Source organism: Microchirus variegatus (genome assembly GCF_963457635.1).
Source record: "Microchirus variegatus genome assembly, chromosome: 13".
Classification (NCBI taxonomy): domain Eukaryota; kingdom Metazoa; phylum Chordata; class Actinopteri; order Pleuronectiformes; family Soleidae; genus Microchirus; species Microchirus variegatus.
Genome location: NC_139814.1, coordinates 4,203,755 through 4,225,951, shown reverse-complemented (window position 1 = coordinate 4,225,951; position 22,197 = coordinate 4,203,755). Strand labels below are relative to the sequence as shown.

The 22,197-nt window shown below is 40.0% G+C and overlaps 1 protein-coding gene across 2 annotated transcripts in view; it reads right to left on the bottom strand.

The window, feature by feature from the left end:
* angpt1 (angiopoietin 1) overlaps nt 1-22,197 on the bottom strand; it is a 70,923-nt gene that overhangs the window by 1,789 nt on the left and 46,937 nt on the right. For both annotated transcript variants that reach the window (XM_083899255.1, XM_083899254.1), the window contains exons 7-8: nt 18,667-18,833; nt 3,604-3,734 (exon numbers count right to left, since the gene is read on the bottom strand). In XM_083899255.1, coding sequence (XP_083755381.1) covers nt 3,604-3,734; nt 18,667-18,833 — 298 coding nt within the window. The remainder of the gene's footprint in view (nt 1-3,603; nt 3,735-18,666; nt 18,834-22,197) is intronic.

Below are 22,197 nucleotides of genomic sequence, written 5' to 3'. Positions count from 1 at the left end.
CCCTAGAACACCATTGCCGGGTGGTTTTCACCCGACCAAATAAATGTATGTGATTTTCATGATGTTGCGTTTATCTGAGTGTCATGGGTCTCTGGGTAGCTTCAGCATTGTCTTTGACATCAAAGATATCATGGGTGTTTTCCTATTACTTATTTTTAGCTTGAAGCTATATTACCTAGCTAGCATACTGTGCATGTTCTTTCTTTCAGACAAGCGCTACATTATCATATACAATTATAAGACTTATTATTTAAGAGTGGTCCTGGAATAGCATATTGTCTTTATGTAATGCAGTGGTTATGAATAACTATCACAAAGTGGTGATTTCCAAGATAATTCATATTATCATACAGTTATTTTAGTCAGCTGGTCATGTTTACCCATTCAAAATATGACATATTTCGTTTCTCTCTCCCGCAGCTATTTGTGTGCCAAGGACACTGAGCCTTCACCAGGGAAGTCTCAGATATCCCAGGAATGGGTGGATCAAAAACCAAGTTTTCATCTTCATTATTTTTTTGTATGTTCCCAAATTCCTAATTTTCCAGTAATTTTGGAGCATTTTTATATGGTCCCCTCGTGATACTTTTCTTTCATTTTGTTAGACATGACACAGTTTAAAACAAAAGAACACTACTCAAATGTGTCATGTATTGTCATGTTTTGATATATTTTGATGACAAGTACTTTTTATTGTGTGGGTTATCTTGGGTAAAAATCACCTGGTGTTAGTGATAGTGTTTTGAATTTGAGCGATAGTGTTCTAGGGTTAATGACTTGCATAAGATGACATTTTAATCAATTTACCAAACATCTCTTGGAAAGTATCTGTTAACCAATTCAAAATGATATCATGTGTTCCAGATATTGCTGTAAATACATGCACATAATGGTTTATACTGTGAATTGAGTCACAGTAGTTTGCGTAGAAGTGTGTAAAATGTTGGTGAAACTGTTAGGTGGAATTATATTAGAGTAAAATCATTAACAAAAGTATGTTAATACCCCAGAATGAGCATTTTATAGTTGTATCAGGAGCAAGAACATAGGTTCTCTAACACACTTGGAAGGGAAGGGTGGGGTTATTCATCTGCAACATACAACTTAACCAATATTGCAACATTTTACACACAGTACCTTTAAGTGTGTGTTGTTTCATTTCATTGCACAAGCTCAACAAAATGTAGTCATGTAACATGTAACATGTTCTTCTTTTGATAAACCACAGACCACACACATAAACATTCAATGTGCACGGCAGCAATCCTGTAGAAGGTTCAGTATCCTCCCTGTTTCCAGGAACGTTTCATAAAAATTATGATGATGTCTTCTTTCAAAAAAAAAAAAAAAAGGCGAAAACTGATAAATGGAATTTACCATACCTCTTACTGTCAGTGTTTTATCCCTACTGTAAGTTCTGGTGCTGGGGAAATGTCCACAGTATGTCCTCCTCCATATTCTTTAACATGCCATGATGCGTTTGTCTTCATAAATGTAGCTCAGATATATTCCAGACACTTACATCATTTCAAGTCGGATCTGCTCTTAATAATGCAGGGAATACATCAGATGATACTCTGTGTATATAACGGCGTGTACAGTGTTGGGTTCAGACCAACTTTAACTCAGGCTTTGTGTTGCCTTGTAGGCCGGTCATGATTCAAATAGAGTGAGGGTTTTGATCAGATGTTCCCTTTAACTATACTCCATTCACAATGACCTAAGAGATCAAGCTGATCTTACATCTGCTCTTAGAAATGCTTGATTAGTACCAGGTCAAGACTTCATGGCAATAGAGCTGCCAAGAGGTGACTGCAAGGGTCACAGGGTTCCATTTACCCAGCAGGAGAAGAGTCTCTCTGACACTTGGTGCCGTGCCCAATGATTTATTTAATTTTTTAGACATACATTTTAGACATATTTTGCTCGTTTCACAGGATAAGAATGGTGCAGATAGATGTTTAAGTGCCCACGTAAGCAACTGCATATGTCTTACAAGAGCAAGTTATAAGTATTATGACCTGAAGTAGCGACTTGTGTGAGGTTTGTCATAAAAGCAACCAGAGCAAAAGGCTTTATGGAGGTTGAAGAAACACCAAACCAAGAAACTTTTTCATTTCATCCATTATCAAAAACACTGCACTTGAGATTTAAGTAGGTTGCAACATGGCTATAAGAAAGTCCGTGCAAGAAACATAAAAACATAAATCAAAGATGTATGATTTGATTTTGTTCCAGAGACAAGACAGAAAAAAACATGGACACAAACATATCCCGTTTTAGCTATTGTTAGCAGTGTCAGTTCATAACAACCTCTAAACAGTTGCACAGAAACAGCATATATTTGGTGATATATCGTCGTCCTTCCAATAAAAATTACAATATAATTGATACATGGGCAAAATACTGATATTTGAATTAATGCATTAAAGCATTCTTAAAGCGGACCTAGACCGGAAGTTCAAATGAACACTGTTTTTTAGTGTGTATCTGCGTCATTACCTTGTTTATGAAGCCCTGAAGGTTCTAAACAAACAGTTCAGCCACTGCTGAACAGAACGCTGTGTTTTATTGTAATCTCGGGCTCAGCGAGATCTCTGAAAAAACCCGGTCTGGTTACGTAAACAGCGGTTCTCCTCAACAGCAGATCCTCCTGCTCCGGGCACTAGTCCGGGCACATCCGGTTGCGTACATTGAACCGTAGAAGAAGAAGAACGTCCTTCGTCAAAGTCATAAAAGGGACTGCGGCGGGGAGTCGTGAAGAAGCAATTTTTAAACACTGTTAAAACAATGTTTTGATAATGAGGAGCAGTGCATCCACCATTCCAGAGGGGGGAGCTGTGCTTCTGAGAGCGAATGTGCTGAATATACTGGCCAATCACAAGACTCTGTCTTTTGGGGGTGAGAGTTCACTCTGAAATATCGCGACTCAGGAACAGCGTCAATCGGCTCGTTTACAGCAACTAGGAGTTTTGACCATAATAAAAAGTTAATATATGTAAGTAGACCTCCATAACTAACATATATGTGCATTAAGTACAGTCTCAGTTTCAGTCGCAGAGTGTCACTACTTCATGTCACCTTGCAGTGGTGCTGCTCAAATGAATGAGGGAAACTCGGGCTGAAGAAGAGGGAGTTTACAGCATGATAATGGTGGGAAATGCCCCAGCCACATTTAATACTTAGACTGTATGTACTTTGTTCTCTATGCTCTGATTTCTTCAGCTAGACAGATATTGTGATGTATCACTATATGATTGACTTGAAATATACTGATTATCTCAGAAATGTTGTATCGTGACATTGGTATCGTGGACCAACGCTTATCATATCGTGAGGTATGCTGTGATTCCCACCCCTAATGTCTATAGTTTAAAATGAAACAGTATTATGTGTATGCCTGATATACCGTGAAACAAATAAGACAAAAGTGCTACAAAAATAGAATAAGCAGTGTTTGTTTGGTGGTAGTCATCCTGGAATCCTAAATTGGGGTATGTGAGGTTGCTCCATGGCCATTCAAGAGAATACAGGTTTCAGGGTTTTTTTTATACCTCCATTTTACATTCAATCTATGACTGTTATACACTTTGCTGTACTTACCTCCAGTGAGCATGAGGGCACACTTGCACAGGCAGTTGTCATTGTCCATGTCCTTGGCACTGAAGTCTGCTCCATGGATCACCAGACTACTCTGTCTGCCTGCGGTTCCACTGTGGCTTTTCAGGAACAGCCTGAAAGACATCAGGAGGGAAACGAGGAGGGAGTCAGGACATGAAAACACATCAGCGGAGGAGAGGGGAGGAAAGGTGGGGGTGAAGTACAGCGGTGTAAGCAATAAAGACAGCGAGAGGGCATAACATGGTGCAATGTTATGTCCCCTGAGAGATATTTACTTTTTGTTGTGATTGAGTCCATGCAGAACACCTGGAACAACATTAACAGGGTAGACAGCGAGAATAAAATAAAGAATGAAAGAAAGCACGGGGCTCATGAAAGAGCTGCAGATGGAAAGTAAGAGAGTGTCGTGTAAGGAATGTCTGGGACTCACATTTCCATCTGCAAGGCCACAGAATGTTAATTAATACAATGACAACAGACTAAATCATTAAATACCTACATATAACCACAGTAGCAGAGCAATAAGCAACATGTTAAACCCATCATCCATACATGGCTGCAAAGGTAGAACATGTTCAAAGTGGTTCTCTAGTTTCCAAGTATGCAATATTTCTCTTGGTTTTCTCCTCTTGCACAGAAGCTAATGTTCTTCATTCAGCCATTCATTTTTGTATTATATTATATTGTTTTATATATAAAAACCATGTTCCAATTACCTCTTTAACCAAACATCTTAAAGTTTGGCTATTGGAAGAACAGCACTGTTGCCACAACCATGTATATTGTGTATTGCACATGTGTTTCATGACCCACTAAACTCTTCATTGTTTTTGCTTTTCTTTTTTATTCTTTAATCTCTTCCTATTGTGTTCTCTCTCAGTAATTATTCCTCCTACTCATACTAGCCATGAAGGCTACCTATTCTATTTGTTGTTACTGTTGTTTTGATGATTTTACTATGCTATGTTGTTGACATCAACCTGCCGAAGGGACGAAAGATGGAAATTAGCCATTTGGCTATAATCTTGCATATTTACATGTATATGTTCATTAATATGCATTGTCCCTGCTTTAAATAAACTCAAACTCAAACTCAAACTCAATGCAGACTCTGCAGTATGTGAGTCTCTTTAGGTCCTGCTCAGCCAAAAGGGAATGTGTTATACGTGGAGAGGCAGAGAGGAAAGAACAATAAGCATGAGGCGTCTGGATTGAAACAAAGGTAAAATACTTCATCTCGAAACTCGCATTTGTATACAAAACTTAGAGCATATGATGGAATGACCAGAAACCACGATGAATACCTAAATAATTCTAACTGTTAGAATAAACTAACAGAGACTGCATGATATTTATGAGTCAATGTGTGACATCACTCTCATATTGTAGCAGTTCAAAATGTGTATTAAATTGGTGCATAAGCAATAGTGTGTTAATTATTTACTTAATATTAACTACACAATGATCATGTAAGCCAGGGGTCTCAAACTCAAATGACCTGGGGGCCACTGAGTGTCTACTTTGGTCAGTAAGGGGCCAGTTAAGTCAAAAAAGGCCAACTTTTTGATAGAAAGACATGCAAATAATAATATGTATGACTATATTTCACATAAATTCACATTAAAAGTGATTCTTTTGATATGGAACGAAAAAAAGTTGACAATATAAACATATTTCTGACACAGTAAACATAGTAATAAAAAACATACAGAAGTAACTAATTTAGAGCTGCAACTAATGATGTTTGTCAAACCTGGAAATGACAATGTTCTATAATGTTTCGTTTTGTCCACAAACCAAAATTATTCAGTTTTTAATGATTTATTTGTTATGTGGAGCAAAGAAACAAAGAAAATATTCACATATAAGAAGCTTAAACAATCAGAAATCTTGTTTTAATGACAAAAGCTTCAAACCGATAAATTGACTATCAAAATATATTCATTTAGTAATCGATTAATAATTAATTAATCAATTAATGGTTTCAGCTCTTAACTCATCTTTGTTCATATTCACTATGAGAGGTGACCAAAACAGTATTGGTTGTAGCTGTCGCGGTTAAGTGTCTGATATACATTTGTGCTGGTTTAAAATGTGTCATCACCTGCTGCTTACTGGCTGTGGAAAATGCCTGTTGGTTCATTGAGTTTGTAATTCAATAACCCTGTCATAGACCATACTGTACATGTGCTTCAGACAACTGACGTATGTACAGACATGAATGTCATGGGGCTGCAACGGAGCATCTGCTGAGAATAGCGATAGAGATGAATTAATTCTGTAAAGTATTATTCAACTATATTTATATAAGACATGACCAACTGCATAACAAGGAATCGCTCCCAAGCTGAATTTCTTCACACGATCAGTGCACACACAAATTAATATTGTATGGGAAGGCAGATTTCTCCTGGGTGTGTCACATTATAAATGACAGGAAAAGCCTGCATTCAGATGTGGCAGCTCCTACATCGCACTGACAGCTTTATCAATACCAGCAGGACACGCCATTCTCTCTCTTGTCATATCACGTATCAGGTTTTATTGCTCTTCTCTCTTTGTTTCTCTCAGTTTTGCTTTATTCCCCAACAGAAACAATTTCAAATGTTAAGTGCAGCATTGAGTCAATGGTGTCTTGATTATTAAATACAGCTCACTTTCAAAGGAAGTAATATCCTCAGTTTGTCTCACAACAACAGGAGACCATGGGTGTGGAATGAACCTTGCACCCAGTTCAAGTTTTCAGATGAGAACATAACACATGTTAAAACAATGTCTCTATGTTTTCAGGAGACTTTGGACATTCTGCATGCACCTCCAACCTGCACCGGGAATTCACTAAGCCACGAAATCAGCATGTGTAATCCTACAATATATATGTGTGTGAGACATGTGTCTAATCAGTGGCAGCAAATGACCAGTGGTCATGACTTGTGTGCATGTATACACGTGTAGGTTGCTGTGAAAACTATGTCCATCTGTGATACATTTCCTCAAGTACTAGTACCAGCTGATGTCTCCAACTCAACAGATGTCTTGCAGATAGCTTGCAGTAAACTCACCCCCGAACTCACTTATGGGTAGCATTACTTCTATCAGTTTATTCCTGTTTCTGAGGAACAAAACATGTAACATGCCAAAGGATGAGGTCTGCTACTGCTCTGATAAAGACCAGACCATGCAACACATTCACTCTCCAAAGCTTTTATGAATGCTGCGGTGCTGACGAATCTCTGCATGAAGTGATCTGAATGATTTTCAGTGTGACATGCTGCTTTAAATAGTCCATGGTTGCATTTACCAGCTGTGCTGCCTAGTTAGCCAATCAATAATCTGCAACCCAACCGCAGTTCCTGTTAGAGTTCATTTTAGGCTGAAATGATTTACCAAAGATGACTAAATACAGTATAGTAATGGATAGGACACCAGTCATTTTGATCCATGATCATTATTTGCAGATGAAACTCTTTTATACTTATGATATGTGGGGTAATCCAAAGATGGGTAAATTGTAAACTGCATGGTAATGAATAGTGCTTTGATCCATGTTAATTAAATACGTGTATATATAGATGACAGTCTTTTATACGTATGCACAGTGCTTAACAAATGTATTAGAATTAGACCACCTGTCATAAAAAAACAAGAAAAACTACATATTTTGGAAATATTTCAAAAACTTGGAGTTCACCTTTTTATACTCACATTTGAGCCTGCTGACTGAGCTATTCTGAGAAGTCAGAAATTAATCAAGCATAAGATTCAACCACTGAAACTGATTTTTCTGTTAAGTCCTTTACTATTGTTTCTGTTGTTTCTGTTTGTGAAACAGTCAATCATCAATCAATCAATTCATGAATAACTATGATAATTATATTTTAACTAGGGCTGTCAAAGTTAATATACGTTAATTGTTGTGATTAATACAGCCGAGATTAATGCAATAAAATTAGTTTGTTTACTTGTAAGCGCGAAACAGTCACTTGCCTGCAGTCAGTCAGATAGAAGAGACTGAAAACGCCTGCCAAAATGGGAAAATCTCAAAACGCCGGTCTTTCTGTGTAGATCGGGAATAGGATAATTTAGGAAAACGTCATATTCCCAGCTCTCTCTTGCGCTGTCATTCATTGTCTTGTGTTTGGAGATTGTTTGGCATTGTTACCAACTACTGTCAATGAAATTCAGCCTGAAAAGACGCTAGATATCACTAGAACTCTTCCTGTCTTTCAAGATTTCACACACGGGGGCAAAAGTGTTGAATCGTAAAATAAAGAGAAAAACTCTGACTCTCCGCCCGCAGTACAGTCAGCTGGATCTCACTCGTGAGGCACAATGGTGCTTTCTCTGAAAATATTTACGTTTATGACAGAAAATCGCTAGATTTGTCGCTAGTCACTTTTTATTTTATTTTAGCAGAAATGGCAACCTCTGCCCACACAGAAGCAATTTGCTAGATTACAGCTAAACAGACTGGGTGCTGGGGCACTTTTTTTCTGTGTTCAAAGTTCAAGTGTTTCTTGAAAGAAAATGCCAGCTGTAAGGGTATAAGAGAGAGATCCCAATAGTGTGCTCATAGTCTTACATGAAAGTCTTTACTGAAAGTGGTTGGAGCACTTAGACTTTGGCCAAGCTCAGCACACGTGTTTCCTTTCATCTTCATTCGTGATGGCAACAACCCAGTCCACTGAGAGTCCAGCTCAAGCTTTATTCACCTGGCAGGCATTAGCCCACTGAACTGCAGTCAGATTGGCCCATTGACGGGGTTAGTCATCCTGACCAAGGGTTTGCTTCCTACTGCGAGGCCACAGAGGTGTTTGGCTGGCTTAGACCTGTTTGGCTGCTCTCTTGGTTGCCTTATCGCTCCATTGAGACACATAAAATGTTGGAAATATTAGAGATAGCTGTTTTTTAATTTACTTTCTGCAAACCTGTTGTGTTTGTGTGTCGAGCTAGACATAGAAATTCATTTTTGACCTTAGAATTAATGCCACAGTTTGGTTGGTTTTCATGGGGATGTGTTAAAAAACTGGCTAAACTGCATTAAATTATTAAAACTGCGGTGAGTTTGAAAGGTCTGGATAAAAGCTCCAGGTTGGGAAAATATTTCATTTTTATATTTGTTATATTTTACTTTAATTCATTATTTGTATTTTGTGGTGAAGTAAAACAACATCAATGTTAACGTATGTCTCTTAATATTGACAAACCATAAATTCTACAATGTTTTATCTCACAGTAAGAAAGTGTGGAACCTGAGGCTTGTGTGGATGAGGTTCAGAATGGCATAACTTGAGATGTCTACAATTATCTCAGTGTGAGATTTGGAAAAGTGAAAGGTCACCATGTTTTAAAAAAATCCAAATCTTTGCCAATTTTTTTTCCTAAATCCCCACATGAAAAACAAAGAAACTAAATGTATCTGATTCCACGGGGAACTCGGGCCATTACCGCACACTATGGAGAAATCACTGCATTTAAGAACTTGGCTGTCCGAACAAGAGGGGATCTGTGTCTGTGCATATACTCAACCCAAACAAACTGTTTTGGAAATGACTGTTGTCTTAAGTGCCTAGTGTACTTTTTTTTCAATTACATTTTCACCTCAGCATTTGCATTATAAGATGCATTTATTACACCTTGACATTCAGTGACTCAGATTTCACTGCTTTGAAAGAGATAAATGAAACTTACCTATTTTGGAGAAAAGTGAACCACGCCTGGCCATAAACACAGGGTGTATTAAGTTACACAGAATGTTTTTGGGGGGTAAATGAATGAACAAAAAGTTTACAGGAGTAGTTAGAATAATGATACAAGTAATTTGAGGACTATTTGACCTTTTCGTGACATCTGTATTTTTTTCTGTATGCTAGCTGCATAGCCTCTTTTGTGAATTAGCGTTCAAAATATTCACTACAAAGCCCACATTTTGAACCAAAGAAATGTTGATAAATGAAGGTGATCTTTATCTGTTGATCTGGTGGTTATTGTTGCAACAATATATACATGTCACCAAATTATATTTGATTTCATTATTTTCTTTTCTGCAACCCACGCTGCAGCCAAATCATCTGATGATGATGATAGGGAACAGTAACCGCTGCAATTATGTTGACCTCAGTCACAATGAAGGATAACAAGTGTAGAAGCTAATTTCACAACATTATGAGGTTGTGGTTCAGTGGGAACTTCAGTCAAACCTAACTTAGTACTATGAGGATAGTACAGACTATAGAATTTTGTTCAAAATGTTGCACATTAAAGCAGTGCTACTGATGCCACAAGAAAACTAAATACATTTTTATTATGCATGAATCAGCACATGCTGTTCTATACATATTATCGTTGCAAATTATTGTGTACTTATGTGGAAATAATGTAAAACTATGAATAATTGCTATCAATATAATATATACAGTGGTATGCAAAAGTTTGGGAACCCCTGTAAATGTTCATGACTTTCCTTTATAAATCATTGGTTTTTTGAATAAAACATTTAAGTTAAATATATCATATAGGAGACAAACACATTATTTAAACAAAATTAAGCATGTGCATAAGTTTAGGCATCACAAAAGAAAACATTTTGTGCATCCTCCTTTTTCTATAGCTTCTAATTAGAGTCTGGATTCTGTCGGAAGGTATTTTGGACCATTCTTCTTTACAAAACATCTCCAGTTCAGTCAGGTTTGATGGTTTTCGAGCATGGACAGTCCGCTTCAAATCACACCACAAATTTTAAATAATATTCAGGTCTGGGGACTGAGATGGTCATTCCAGAACTTTGTATTTGTTCCTCTGCATGAATGCCTTAGTAGATTTTGAGCAGTGTTTAGGGTCGTTGTCTTGTTGAAAGATCCAGCCCCGGCACAACTTCAACTTTGTCACTGATTCCTGGACATTGTTCTCCACAATCTGCTGATATTGAGTGGAATCCATGTGACCCTCAACTTTAACAAGATTTCCAGTCCCTGCACTGGCCCCACAGCCCCACAGCATGATGATGGAACCACCACCAAATTTTACTGTAGGTAGCAAGTGTTTTTCTTGGAATGCTGTGTTCTTTTTCTATCATGCACAACGCCCCTTGTTTTGCCCAAATAACTCTATTTTAGTTTCATCAGTCCACAGCACCTTATTCCAAAATGAAGCTGGCTTGTCCAACTGTGCTTTAGCAAACCTCAACTGACTGTGTTTGTGCACATAAAAGGCTTTTTCTCTATTACTCTTCCATACAGCATCTCCTTGTGTAAAGTGCCCTGAATAGTTGAACGATGCACAGTGACACCATCTGCAGCAAGATGATGTTGTAGGTCTTTGGAGCTGGTCTGTGAGTTGACTGTGACTGTTCTCACCATCCTTAGCCTCTGTTTATGAGATTTTTCTTGTTCTGCCACTTCAGGCCTTAACTAGAACTGTGCCTGTGGTCTTCACATTCCTCACAGTGTTCCTCACAGTTGAAACTGAGAGCTTAAATCTCTGAGATAGCTTTCTGTATCCTTCCCCTAAACCATGATGTTGAACAATCATTGTTTTCAGGTCATTTGAGAGTTGTTTTGAGGCTCCCATGTTGCCACTCTTCAGAGATGCAAAGAGGAGAAACATTTACAATTGACCTCCTTAAATACCCTTTCTCATGATTGGATTCACCTGTGTATGGAGGTCAAGGGTCACTGAGGTTACCAAACCAATTTTGAGTTCCAGTAATTAGTGCTAAAGATATTGAAATCACACACCTGGGCACTGTTGTCATGGAGATCGATTTGAGTGACGTAGCTGCTGGTGCAAAGGACAGAAATGGAGATGAATATGGAGACACCGGAGAAGAGGCTTTTTCGCCAGCAGGGCGTCCGGGCATCCTGAAAATAATAAGAAATTAGATGCCCTACTTTTAGGCATGACGTCCTAAAGACGCCCTATTTTTTACCCCGTTTCCCCTGGTAACGACCGACACAATGTTGTGATGATGCACGCAAAAACTGCGGCCAGAACGGGCCTGTTATACCCGCTTAGAGTCTGTCCAAGATCAGTTTGGAACACCAATAAAACGATTCCAAAAAGATGTGAGTACACGGTGGAACAGCACCTAATAAATGCTGGAAAGTCTGGAAAGGTGCTTTTAAAAAAAAAATAAATAAATAAATTATTCAAAAATAATAAATAAAAATAATAATAAATAAATAAATGCTGGAAAGTCTCTTTGCGCAAAAGTGAAACTTGGCTGCAAACAGCGCAGCTTATGAACTCCCCGCCACAGAACTCTCTTCTCTCCCAATTTGAGCAGTTAACTAAAGAGATCAGCTCAACTGATGCATCTGTTATTCCCTTAGTTATAGCGCTAAAGGTCTTCTACACAAAGATTGAGACTGAAAACTGAGAGTGAAAACAATGAAAAGTGCGCTCTTGAGAATCTGTCAACCTGTTTTACTAAGTTCTTTAGTAAGATCTTTATGCTAACGTGTTAGCAGACTTCATGTCCCAAAAACAACAAACAGATGATTATTCAGTGGCTGAAAGAGACCAGGACACACACGGTAGTTGTCTGAGATGATGACGTGACGCCAGTACCGCAAATATTTTGACGTTTTTTCATGTTATTGTATGGGGTGAGTTTTCATTAACGTTGTTAATCTATGTTATGTTAGTGTTCATTCAAAGTCACATACAGACGCACATAGGGACGCTGTCTTTTAATAATCCACTGTGGGTTTCATAACGCCGTTTGGCTACATTGTTATTAGCTATGCTCTAGCTTGTATACTACTATATCTAATACTACTGATCAATCTATACTGATTCAGTGATAAAGTGCCTGTTAACATGAACCATGATCAGAAACAAGTATTATTTTTTTCTTTCAGAATTGGCAAAGGCACTCTGACTGACATAATCAAACACTTTGATGACCGTCCTGGCCCCACCTGGACTGACCATGGACAGGCAGACGTATCTTTTTGAAAAAAATCAGGCCTTTCTGTTCTGATGAGGCAAAAGACTTCACATGCCCAGCACCAAAGATTACAGCACAGAAGAGTAAGCAGAAGAGGGTGAGCTTGTGAAGTCACCATTTAGTCCGCATATCAACTGTGATGGACAGAGTGGGTACAGCCACATTGTGGGGGAGGAACTGGTATTGAAGATGATAATATAGTCCATGGTCTGGAAAATATTGAACTCTCCTTCACACACTTAGATATATTTTATTTGATATTTGAAGTATATATCTATCTTTCATCTTTCTTGTTTCTCATTTTTATTTGTGCTTTTTGTAACAGAAGAATTTCCCTCTGGGGATCAATAAAGTAAATTCTGATTCTTATCAGTCCACTGAAGTACTTACAGCAAATAACACTACATTGACATGAACTACATTCATTCCTTTGTTTTCAAACTGCTACACTGTTTCTGTCCTGTGGGCTAACAGACATCAGATGTCACTGACAGCTAGACTGGGTGGGGGGTTGTGACCATGTTAATGTGATGCAAATGAGCAGCTATTGGCCTGGCTCCTCAAGAAGGTCAAAATCTTTCAGGCTGAATTTCTCCCTAAAGCAGTTTGAGGAGTGTCTACGTTCAAATGGCTACATCTTCTTCAAAAATGATCAGATGGACATGTGTTTGACATTGTTGGAAAGCTTAGAAATAACACTTTCGGAATCTGTAAATAACTCCAAATGTCCCAAAGTAGACTTGTGAACCCTTTTGCCATGGCGGGACACATATGTATACTATCAGTCAAAAGTTTGGACACACCGTTCCATTTCTTGTATGAGGAAATGGGTACCATTACCAATTATCAAAGCTAGTGACCACCAATAACACAGTGGAAAAAAATGCAGAATTCCTTTCTTCTTTATACAGTGATAGATCTCTTTTCCGGTAAATCCTTGGACCTCAAAGCCATTGAACGTAACCTATCCCACTGCTTGGACACAGCTGTGTTAACAAGATGCTGTCAGTTATGCACTTATGAGTTTTGATTAATGGAATAAATAACAGGACAGCAGGAAAGCCTTCCTGAAAATGGCCTTAAATGAAGTCCAAAGGTATTAACTGAGGAAAACATGATTTTCCCTACACTAATAAATTGATGGCCCTGGGACATTGAGCACACACATCATATTATTGAAATATTGCTTGCTTTTGAGATCTACCCGGACACATTCTGTCTCTTTCACAACCACTACACTTTTGCCAGAAACTGAAACATACTCTTAAAGTGTTCCCAATCTTAGAATTTAAAAGAAACCATCACCAACTGGGAGCTAGGGGTGAACAGAAACGGTACCTTATTTTGAAAATATAATTTCAAATATTTCAATGTTGTATCAATCATTGCTATAGATGATAGCAAGTTGAACAAAGCAAACAGGATAAGTGAGTGTAAGATGGAAAGTGGATTCAAGTACGTTGGCTCTCTTAAAGTCTGTGTTTGTGTGTGTGTGTGTATGTGTGTGTGTAAAGGAGAGAAAGCCAGATTTACTGTACCATATGTGGTCTTTGTTAATGTTTGCCTGAGTCATGCTGACATAGACTGTATTCCAGTAAACCACCATGGATTGAAGAAAACAGTCCAAAACTAACTAAAACACAAGCCATATCACTTACTGCGACTCTTGTGTTTCACAGCAGTACATGCGATCTGGAGAACTTGTCACAGATTATTCGACCTTTAAAAGCAGGAAGGTGCCAAAGTCGAAAGAACAAGAGTCCGTGGCAGTGTCTGTTTGTTTGGGGCCAGGCTGTGCAGTTTGTTTTGGCATGTGTTTCAGAGGAGCAATGTGGATTGTCATACCACAACTATTTTTTCAGAACAAATCTATTTATAGAGATCATAATGTCGATTCTAAACAGCATGAGCCTGCATTCAAAAAAGGCTGGCATGGCTAGGGATGCCCTTTGCTTGCATCAGTGGGGCAAAAGCAACTATGTGGGGCAAACATCACCCCCTTCATAATCCACCCAGATCAGACAGGATTCATTAAGGATAGACATTCAACTACTAATACATGCAGACTAGTAAATATTATGGACTACTGCACAATCAATAAACTTAAAGCAACAATGGTCTCACTAGATGCAGTAATAGCATTTGACAAAGTAAACTGGGAATTCCTTCTTGTTACAATGCAATTTTTGGATTCAGAGAAAACTTTATCTGCTGGATCAAAATTCTGTACAGTTCACCCATCGCCTCTGTCCGGACAAATGATCAAACTTCTCCAAGTTTCACCCTCCAGAGGGGCACCAGACAAGGTTGCCCACTCTCTACGTCACTGTTTGCCATCTTTATTGAACCACTCGCAGCAGCAATTCGTGCAAACACAAATATTAAAGGTATTCAAACAACAAAAATACATCACAAAATAAGCCTCTATGCTGATGATGTACTACTTTTCCTTCAAAACTCACAAAGCTCTCTCTCCGAAACCATTTCACTTATTAATACATTCTCAGCCATATCAAATTACTCAATGAACTGGACAAAATCAATTATTCTACCTATCAATTATAGCTTCAGACCATCACCATCCAGTCCTCTGAAGTCAGGAAACATCAGATATATGGGTATACATTTTTCCTCCAGGCTGCCAGATCTAACACAATTAAACTATACTCCACTACTTAAATCAATAGAGGATGACCTCATACGATGGAATTCTCTACATATATCACTTATGGGGAGAGTTGCCACTATAAAAATGAAGATTTTACCAAAAATCAACTACCTCTTCTCAATGATCCCCACCCAACCTTCATCAAGCTGGTTTAAACCACTAAACGCTGCCACAACTAAATTCCACTGGAAAAACAAACAAGCATGCATTAGCTTAAAAACCCTTCAATAAGCCAAAGCCTATGGTGGTCTGGAACTTCCGAACTGCCGTGCCTATCGGTGGCCTACCCCCTGGTCGGGTGGGGGCGGATCTGCCCCTCTGCTCTGGTGGTGCTCGTGGGGCGCTGTGGTATGTCCCTGGCCTGGACAGACCCCCCCTCCTTAGGCGGGGACCTGGGCGGGGTCGGGGCACATGGCTCTGCTAGTCAGGAAGCTGGCATTCTACGGGAGGGTTGCTCTTGCCCACCTCTATATCCCTCCAGGATGCATACACCTCTCCACATACATTTAGGGCACTAGGGGGACAGGGCTGATGGGAGTTGGAACCACCACATGGTGGGGCCACTCTCCACGGCCCCTGACGATCTGCCGCTCTCCCCCTAATTTTATCGCATCATAGACAGCAGGGTCTGGTGGGTGAGGGAGCATGTTGACGTCCACTGTCTGCCAGCAGTGGGGCGTCCGTGCCACGCCTTCCCCTTCAATTATAATTAGTTTACAACATCCCTCATACCCCATATCACACACACACACACACACACACACACTCCTCGGTCGAGTTGGGGGCTGGCTGTTTGGGTGGGGGGTGTCTTGGGGGTATCACTGGATGTGGGGAGATCGGGTCTCCTTCGCTCGCTCTGTCCATCATACCAACGCAGAACAGCGGGGAACATAGGTACGGCCCCTTCAACGATATCATATCCCTCGATCTCAGCTGTACTTGCTGTTCCGTGGCTTCAAATTTCATTTTGCGAAGTGTTGAGTCTGCGCTTTCTCTTTCTCCATGTTGACAACCCGTGACTAGTGCAAAATCCTCATTTAAATAGGGCGGTCTGAACCACTTCTGCGTCTGTAGTCAATTGCTAGTAGGTCACCCGCAAAACAGCAGCAGGCGCAATCATTAAGATTGCGCACGCAATTTAGCGCTCTCTATTTGGAATCTTAATAAATCAGTCTCACTCACTCACATTGGTTATTGCGATGTTCTGCTCACACCCCAATCGCTGTTCAGTCAAAAATATCAAACATTTTGCCAACAAACACTTACGATTTCAAATTGGGAAGACTCTAAAATTGCAGAATATTACAGAATACTTTGGCCAGATAATCTCTTCAAATCAGCCTAAAATCACAAGCACCCATGATTGTCGCAAGGTCCAGATCAGGACAGAAATTTGGCCAATTATTGTCACATCATGAAACTGTAAGAAAGACATGATAAAACATATGTATTTGTATGTGTAGGATTTGGCTGTGAGGTGTTGCTGTGAGGAAGAATGTTGTAATTTTTGTGGCATGGATCCAAAACCAGATGTTCCATAGTGCAATGCAGGCAATGCAGAAGCTGAATGCTGCTCAGAGGTGCCCTTCACTCTCACCCATAACTTGACATTTGAAGGTTGAAACTAAATTGTGTCACTTTAAAACACATTCAAATGTAATATTTGTGCTTTACAAAATTACACAATGTCAGTGTTTTTTCTTGCAATTCGACATCAAATATACAGCAAGTACTGGTGTACTTTCAATTTGCTCCTGCTTCCATAGTACTGTATTTACCACATACCACATAATGTAGTCAGAACGGAGCAAAAATAATGACCTAAGGTAACAACAGATAGATTTGATACTAAAACTGTGGTCACACAAAACCTCAACATTGTGAGAAATCAAAAAAAAAAAAAATCTCTTTGGCCTGATTGAAATCTATTTCTCCGGTTCGCTGCACATTCCTTAAATTTGAAACATTGCAAACTCAAACCCCCCTCAATGGGAGACAATTGCCAAAATTGGATATGGCAACAAGTTTAACGATCTGCCCGAAGTAAGGAAACGCTTGACAACCTTTGTTCTATTCTCGAGTGTGGGTGTCAGGAATGCAAGAGGTAGAAGGCTTTTAAGCTTCAATATCTCATCTTTATTTTGTCATTCCAAGACATTTCGAAACCAAAGGGACCTCTTATCAGAGTGAGCTAACCATCAAGTGAAAACTTTACAATTGGAGATGCCAGAGCTCCTCCTCTGAAGCCAGCTATATTGCATGGAAGTGTGTGGAATTTGCAGTAGTTTTCCACGTCAAAGTGAGGCCAAGCATCTGCCATAGTTTGAGGGCTGTTATCATTAGCCCCCTCAAAAGAAAACAAAAAAGCTTCGCCCCCGCAATACACAAAGAGGAAGCATCCATCAAGGGAAGGTTTGCAACAAGGACACAATGACAAATGATACATCAGGGTCTGAAGGAATTTTCAAATTAGAAAAGTCTCACCACATAATTATATAACTATAATTGACATGATAGAATTATATCTTAACATATTTGACCTTTTTTTCCCCCTCTGTGTACTAAATGTCTGTTTTAACAAAGTGACTATTAGTGTTGAACTCTGAACTCAGTTGCTTTCATACTAATGTATGTTACAGCAGTAAATATTTAATGCTAAAGTCACCAAAATGACAGATAGCTAACATTATTGGACATCATTTATGGTGTATTCCAGATGTAGTCGGAAAGATTTCAGTGTGAGAGGGGCATTTCCTTAACTGGAGCTCCCCCTGAAGTCGGACTCCCAACTTGAACCCAAATTTAGGATTCCTAAATTGAAACACTTTTACTGTTAATTGTACTTCTTTCTTATTAGTTTTGTTTCACATTAAGTCAGTTGGTCACATTGTATATTGTGTAGAGCAATTGCTAATAATAACTAGCCCCAGAAAAGTTTGCATCCATGTTCTTCACAACAATGTTTGTTTGAATTGGGGGGGGCAACAATGGTTGGTAAGATTTTGAATAGACTGTGGCAAATTGATAAAAAAAAAAAAAAAACATGGTGGCACCAGACAAAATAACAAAAAGAGCGTGGAAGTTATTAACATTCATTCTGAATGTCTGTATTAAATGCCTTGAAATGGCATCAATCTGTTTCCTTTGTCTGGATCAACTTCAGAGAGCAACAGGCCAGAATCTCCACCAGTTCTGCTAATGTGATTTAAATAATTTGTTCCTTTACTTTCACATCCATGCATTCATTCAGGTTTGGTTTAATTTCAAATCCCAAGGAAACTGCAAAACAGATAAGTCCCCTCCATGTTTTTGATAATAGATTTGATGAAATTTTACAACTGAAAGTATATTATTTTCATTTTTGTGCATTCTTTGACCTGAAAATCCTGCTCTCCCACTCTTAATCTAGTAGTAATGAGCAGCTTACCTGTAATTTTGTTTCTCACTGCCAATTTGGAAGCGGTCATAAAGAGAGAAGGCCAGGTGTCCATCCCAGTCTGTCAGTTCAACACGGAGGGCATACTGTCTCTGGCTGGTCAACTGATAAACATATTCATTCCCCAGCCAGTGCTCTGCAGACAAGCTCCCAAAACCCTGTCGTAGCAGAAGAAAACAACAAGTAATTAGCATAGAAATACCAAAGGAAAAATAATAGTTTTTAAAAATTATAAACTAAATTGTATTATTTTTTCCCCAGAATGATTATATTTTGTCTCTTTAAAAATGGGATCAGAATGGACACATTCTTAAAACATTTATTTATTTATTTTTAAATAATTATTTTCACATTGAGTTTTTTTTTTTTTACTTCATCATTGACATCCATCTATAAAAGTGTAAATTAGTACCAGGTGACACAGACACCTTTTTGCGGTTGACTCAAGTCACACATGTTAAACTCATTATTACTTGAAAACTTCTTTCTCCAAATATACTCTGCAACAACCTTACAATTTGAGTATTTGATCGGCGTTGCTGCCGGTCACAGGTAAAGTGCTTCTGACAGCGGCAAGATAGCGCAAAGCAGGATAACATTACACCTCTGACAGGATGGTCTGAACTGCTCCATTAAAGACGGAGGTGAAAAAAAAATGAAGAAGGGAGGGGTGGAGGCAAAGTCTGTGTTTTTGCCGAGCGTGTGTGGTGATGAGGAATGGGAAGGAGGGAAAGTAAATATGGGGCATTCCTCTGGCCTTAGGCATGTCCTGCCGAGTGGGTGGAAGAGAAATTGACTGGGGCCCATATAACAGCTTTCTCTCCTCCCTCTCCCTCCCTCTTAACAACTGATCTAACTCCTGATGAGACACTCCCTTCTGACTGGCTTTTAGCTTTGTCCAATGCCTCCAACTGGGACTGTGGTTTATCTGCAGAACCCTGGCTGAAAAACAGGCGCATAGTCGATCTCTGTGGATGGTTTTCTCTCACATTGTCCCAATGTTTGTTCACACGCAAACCTGATCAACATTGTTAAGCTCTGAAGAGACAAGGAGTTGGTCCGTCATATTTTTGCAATTGGTTCGAATCCCTAGTTAAATTCAATTTTCACATAAAAATAAGCAATTGTAAATGTTGATGGCTCAAGACTCAGTTTCAAAACCTCTTGTCATCACAAGGATAAACTATAGTTGTAGTTGTAGCAATATTTGATTGTTGCATTCACTTAAATAAAACCCTAAAAAATTCCTTGCCGCATTTCCATTAGGGATGTGTACAAAAACTGCTAGACGTCGCTTCTATGTCATAATAAAGTTTAGCCTGCCTCTAGCACGCCAGGGGTTTGAGAATGGTTCCCATTTTTTTTTAGATTCTGAAGTTGGCCAAAAATGCATCACTTGCCAGACGTGTCTGAAGTGAAATCAGTGCACTGGCAGACTCAGCTAGGTTCCCCCATTGTACTTGCTCATATGCAAATAATACAATACAAATGCTCAGACTGTCTTACCAGCTCAAGTGGCATATTCTCCTTTTCATCTGATCCAATAACAACCTGTCACACAATCTATTACATGCTGTCACATTTTAAACTGCCCCATCCCAACTACATGCTCCACTCCCAACTACTCAGCATAATATCTAGGCAGTGGGCAACAAGCTATTCTGTTCACTATAAATACTATCTTTTACATTCACTCCCACATCAATCCATTTTCTACCGCTTTATCCTCCACAGGAGGGTCGTGCCAGTCCATCACAGGGCCACATATAGAGAAAAACAACCATTCACTCCTACGGTCAATTTAGAGTGACCAATTCACCTTATCCCCATATTGCATGTTTTTGGACTGTGGGAGGAAGCCGGAGAACCCAGAGAAAACCCACACACACATGGGGAGAACATGCAAACTCCATGCAACTGGGGCTCGAACCGGGGTCTTCTTGTTGGAAAGGCAAGCGTTCTAAACACTACAGCAACCGGGTGGCTCCGCTCGCACATCATTTCTACAAATTACTTCTATACTGGATGATGTGCAACCAAGTTTGAATGATGCCCACTGATTAAATGCTCCTCTGTGGCGACACCTGTGGCATTAATGTTCACATATTAGGAGATTTTAAGAAAATTGTGCAGGATATTGTGCTTGGCCTGTTGTGATTTGTCTCCTTGTAATGAAATTGCGTTGAGGGATGCACAGACATCAACATTAACAGTGACAGTGTCTAGGTGTGTAGCATTAAACAATTAAAGTAATACAAACACAGAATATACTTCAGAGAACAGAACATAAACAACATTTGACTGACATTCATTTGTATAACAGGTATGGTTTCTAGTAATCGTTAACAACCATATCAAGAGAGGGTATCCAGGTTTACAACAGCTATATCAGTTCAGTTTTATCTTATAGTGTAGTGGGGTGCGTGTGTGTGAGAGAGCATGAGCGATTGTGTAAATGTGCAGGAGTTGTCATTCGACGTGGTTGGAATCATTGTCCGACCAACCCCCAGCAGCGAGCCAATAAGGACCTTGACGCCCAGGGTAACCAGCAGCCGCACAGGGCAGGAGGAGCCTGTGGCCACCGCCACCCAGGATAGCCAGGTGCCGGCGGCAAAGCTACAGACAGAGGCCAAGCCACCCCACACCCAGGCAGATCGAAGAGGCCCAGGCCTCCCGCACCCAGAGCCTGCTAGCGCCCCCAGGGCGGGGCCAGAGCCCGCCACGACCACCTCCGCCACACACAGACCGACCGCACGCCCCCCCATCCCCAGGAGGGGCAGATAGAGGCCCACGTAGGACCCCGAGCCAGGTGCCCCCCCGAAGATGGAAGATGGGGAGACCCTCAAGCCAGTCCAGGGCAGAGATTCCAAGCATAGGCGGGAACAGAGGTCAGAGGAACCGCCATGTCCAACCCCACGGCGCCCCAGTCAGGGGCCCCACCAAACATCCAGGAGTGCCAATTGGCCGAGCTTCCCGTCTGTCTTCTGTCGCACGCCTCGCCTCTGTCGTCTGTCGCGCACCTCGCCGATCGCTGTCACAGCTTGCGAGTCGCGCGCATCTCTTACAGAGCAGTGTTACCAACGTGGCGACTTTGTGGTATTTGGAGACGTAAAAGCACGTATCACTCTGCATTTACTGTGCTCAACAAGCAGCAGTGTTGCCGGGATCACCTCCCAAAGCATGGTAACCTCCGCAGTCCCAGCCTACAGTCAGAGCAGGGTGGACAACCTCTATACTCTGTGTCCAGGCTGCTAATGAATCGTGCATGCACAGGGCCACAGGGAGGCGGATTAGTTCATGTTAAAATGTATACTAAGTGTTGTGAGACATGCAAGAAAGTTAAGTATGGCTTTAAAGGTGGCCATGTCTGTCTTATAGAAATTTTCCTTTTCAGCTCAGACAGATGAGAAAACCGAAAATAACAGTTTTCTGTCTGTTCCACTTTTCTTCATACCATTTAATCTCCTTGTTTTGACCCCCAAACACTGAGAGACCCTGGTCACGTTGACAGACCATGACCGT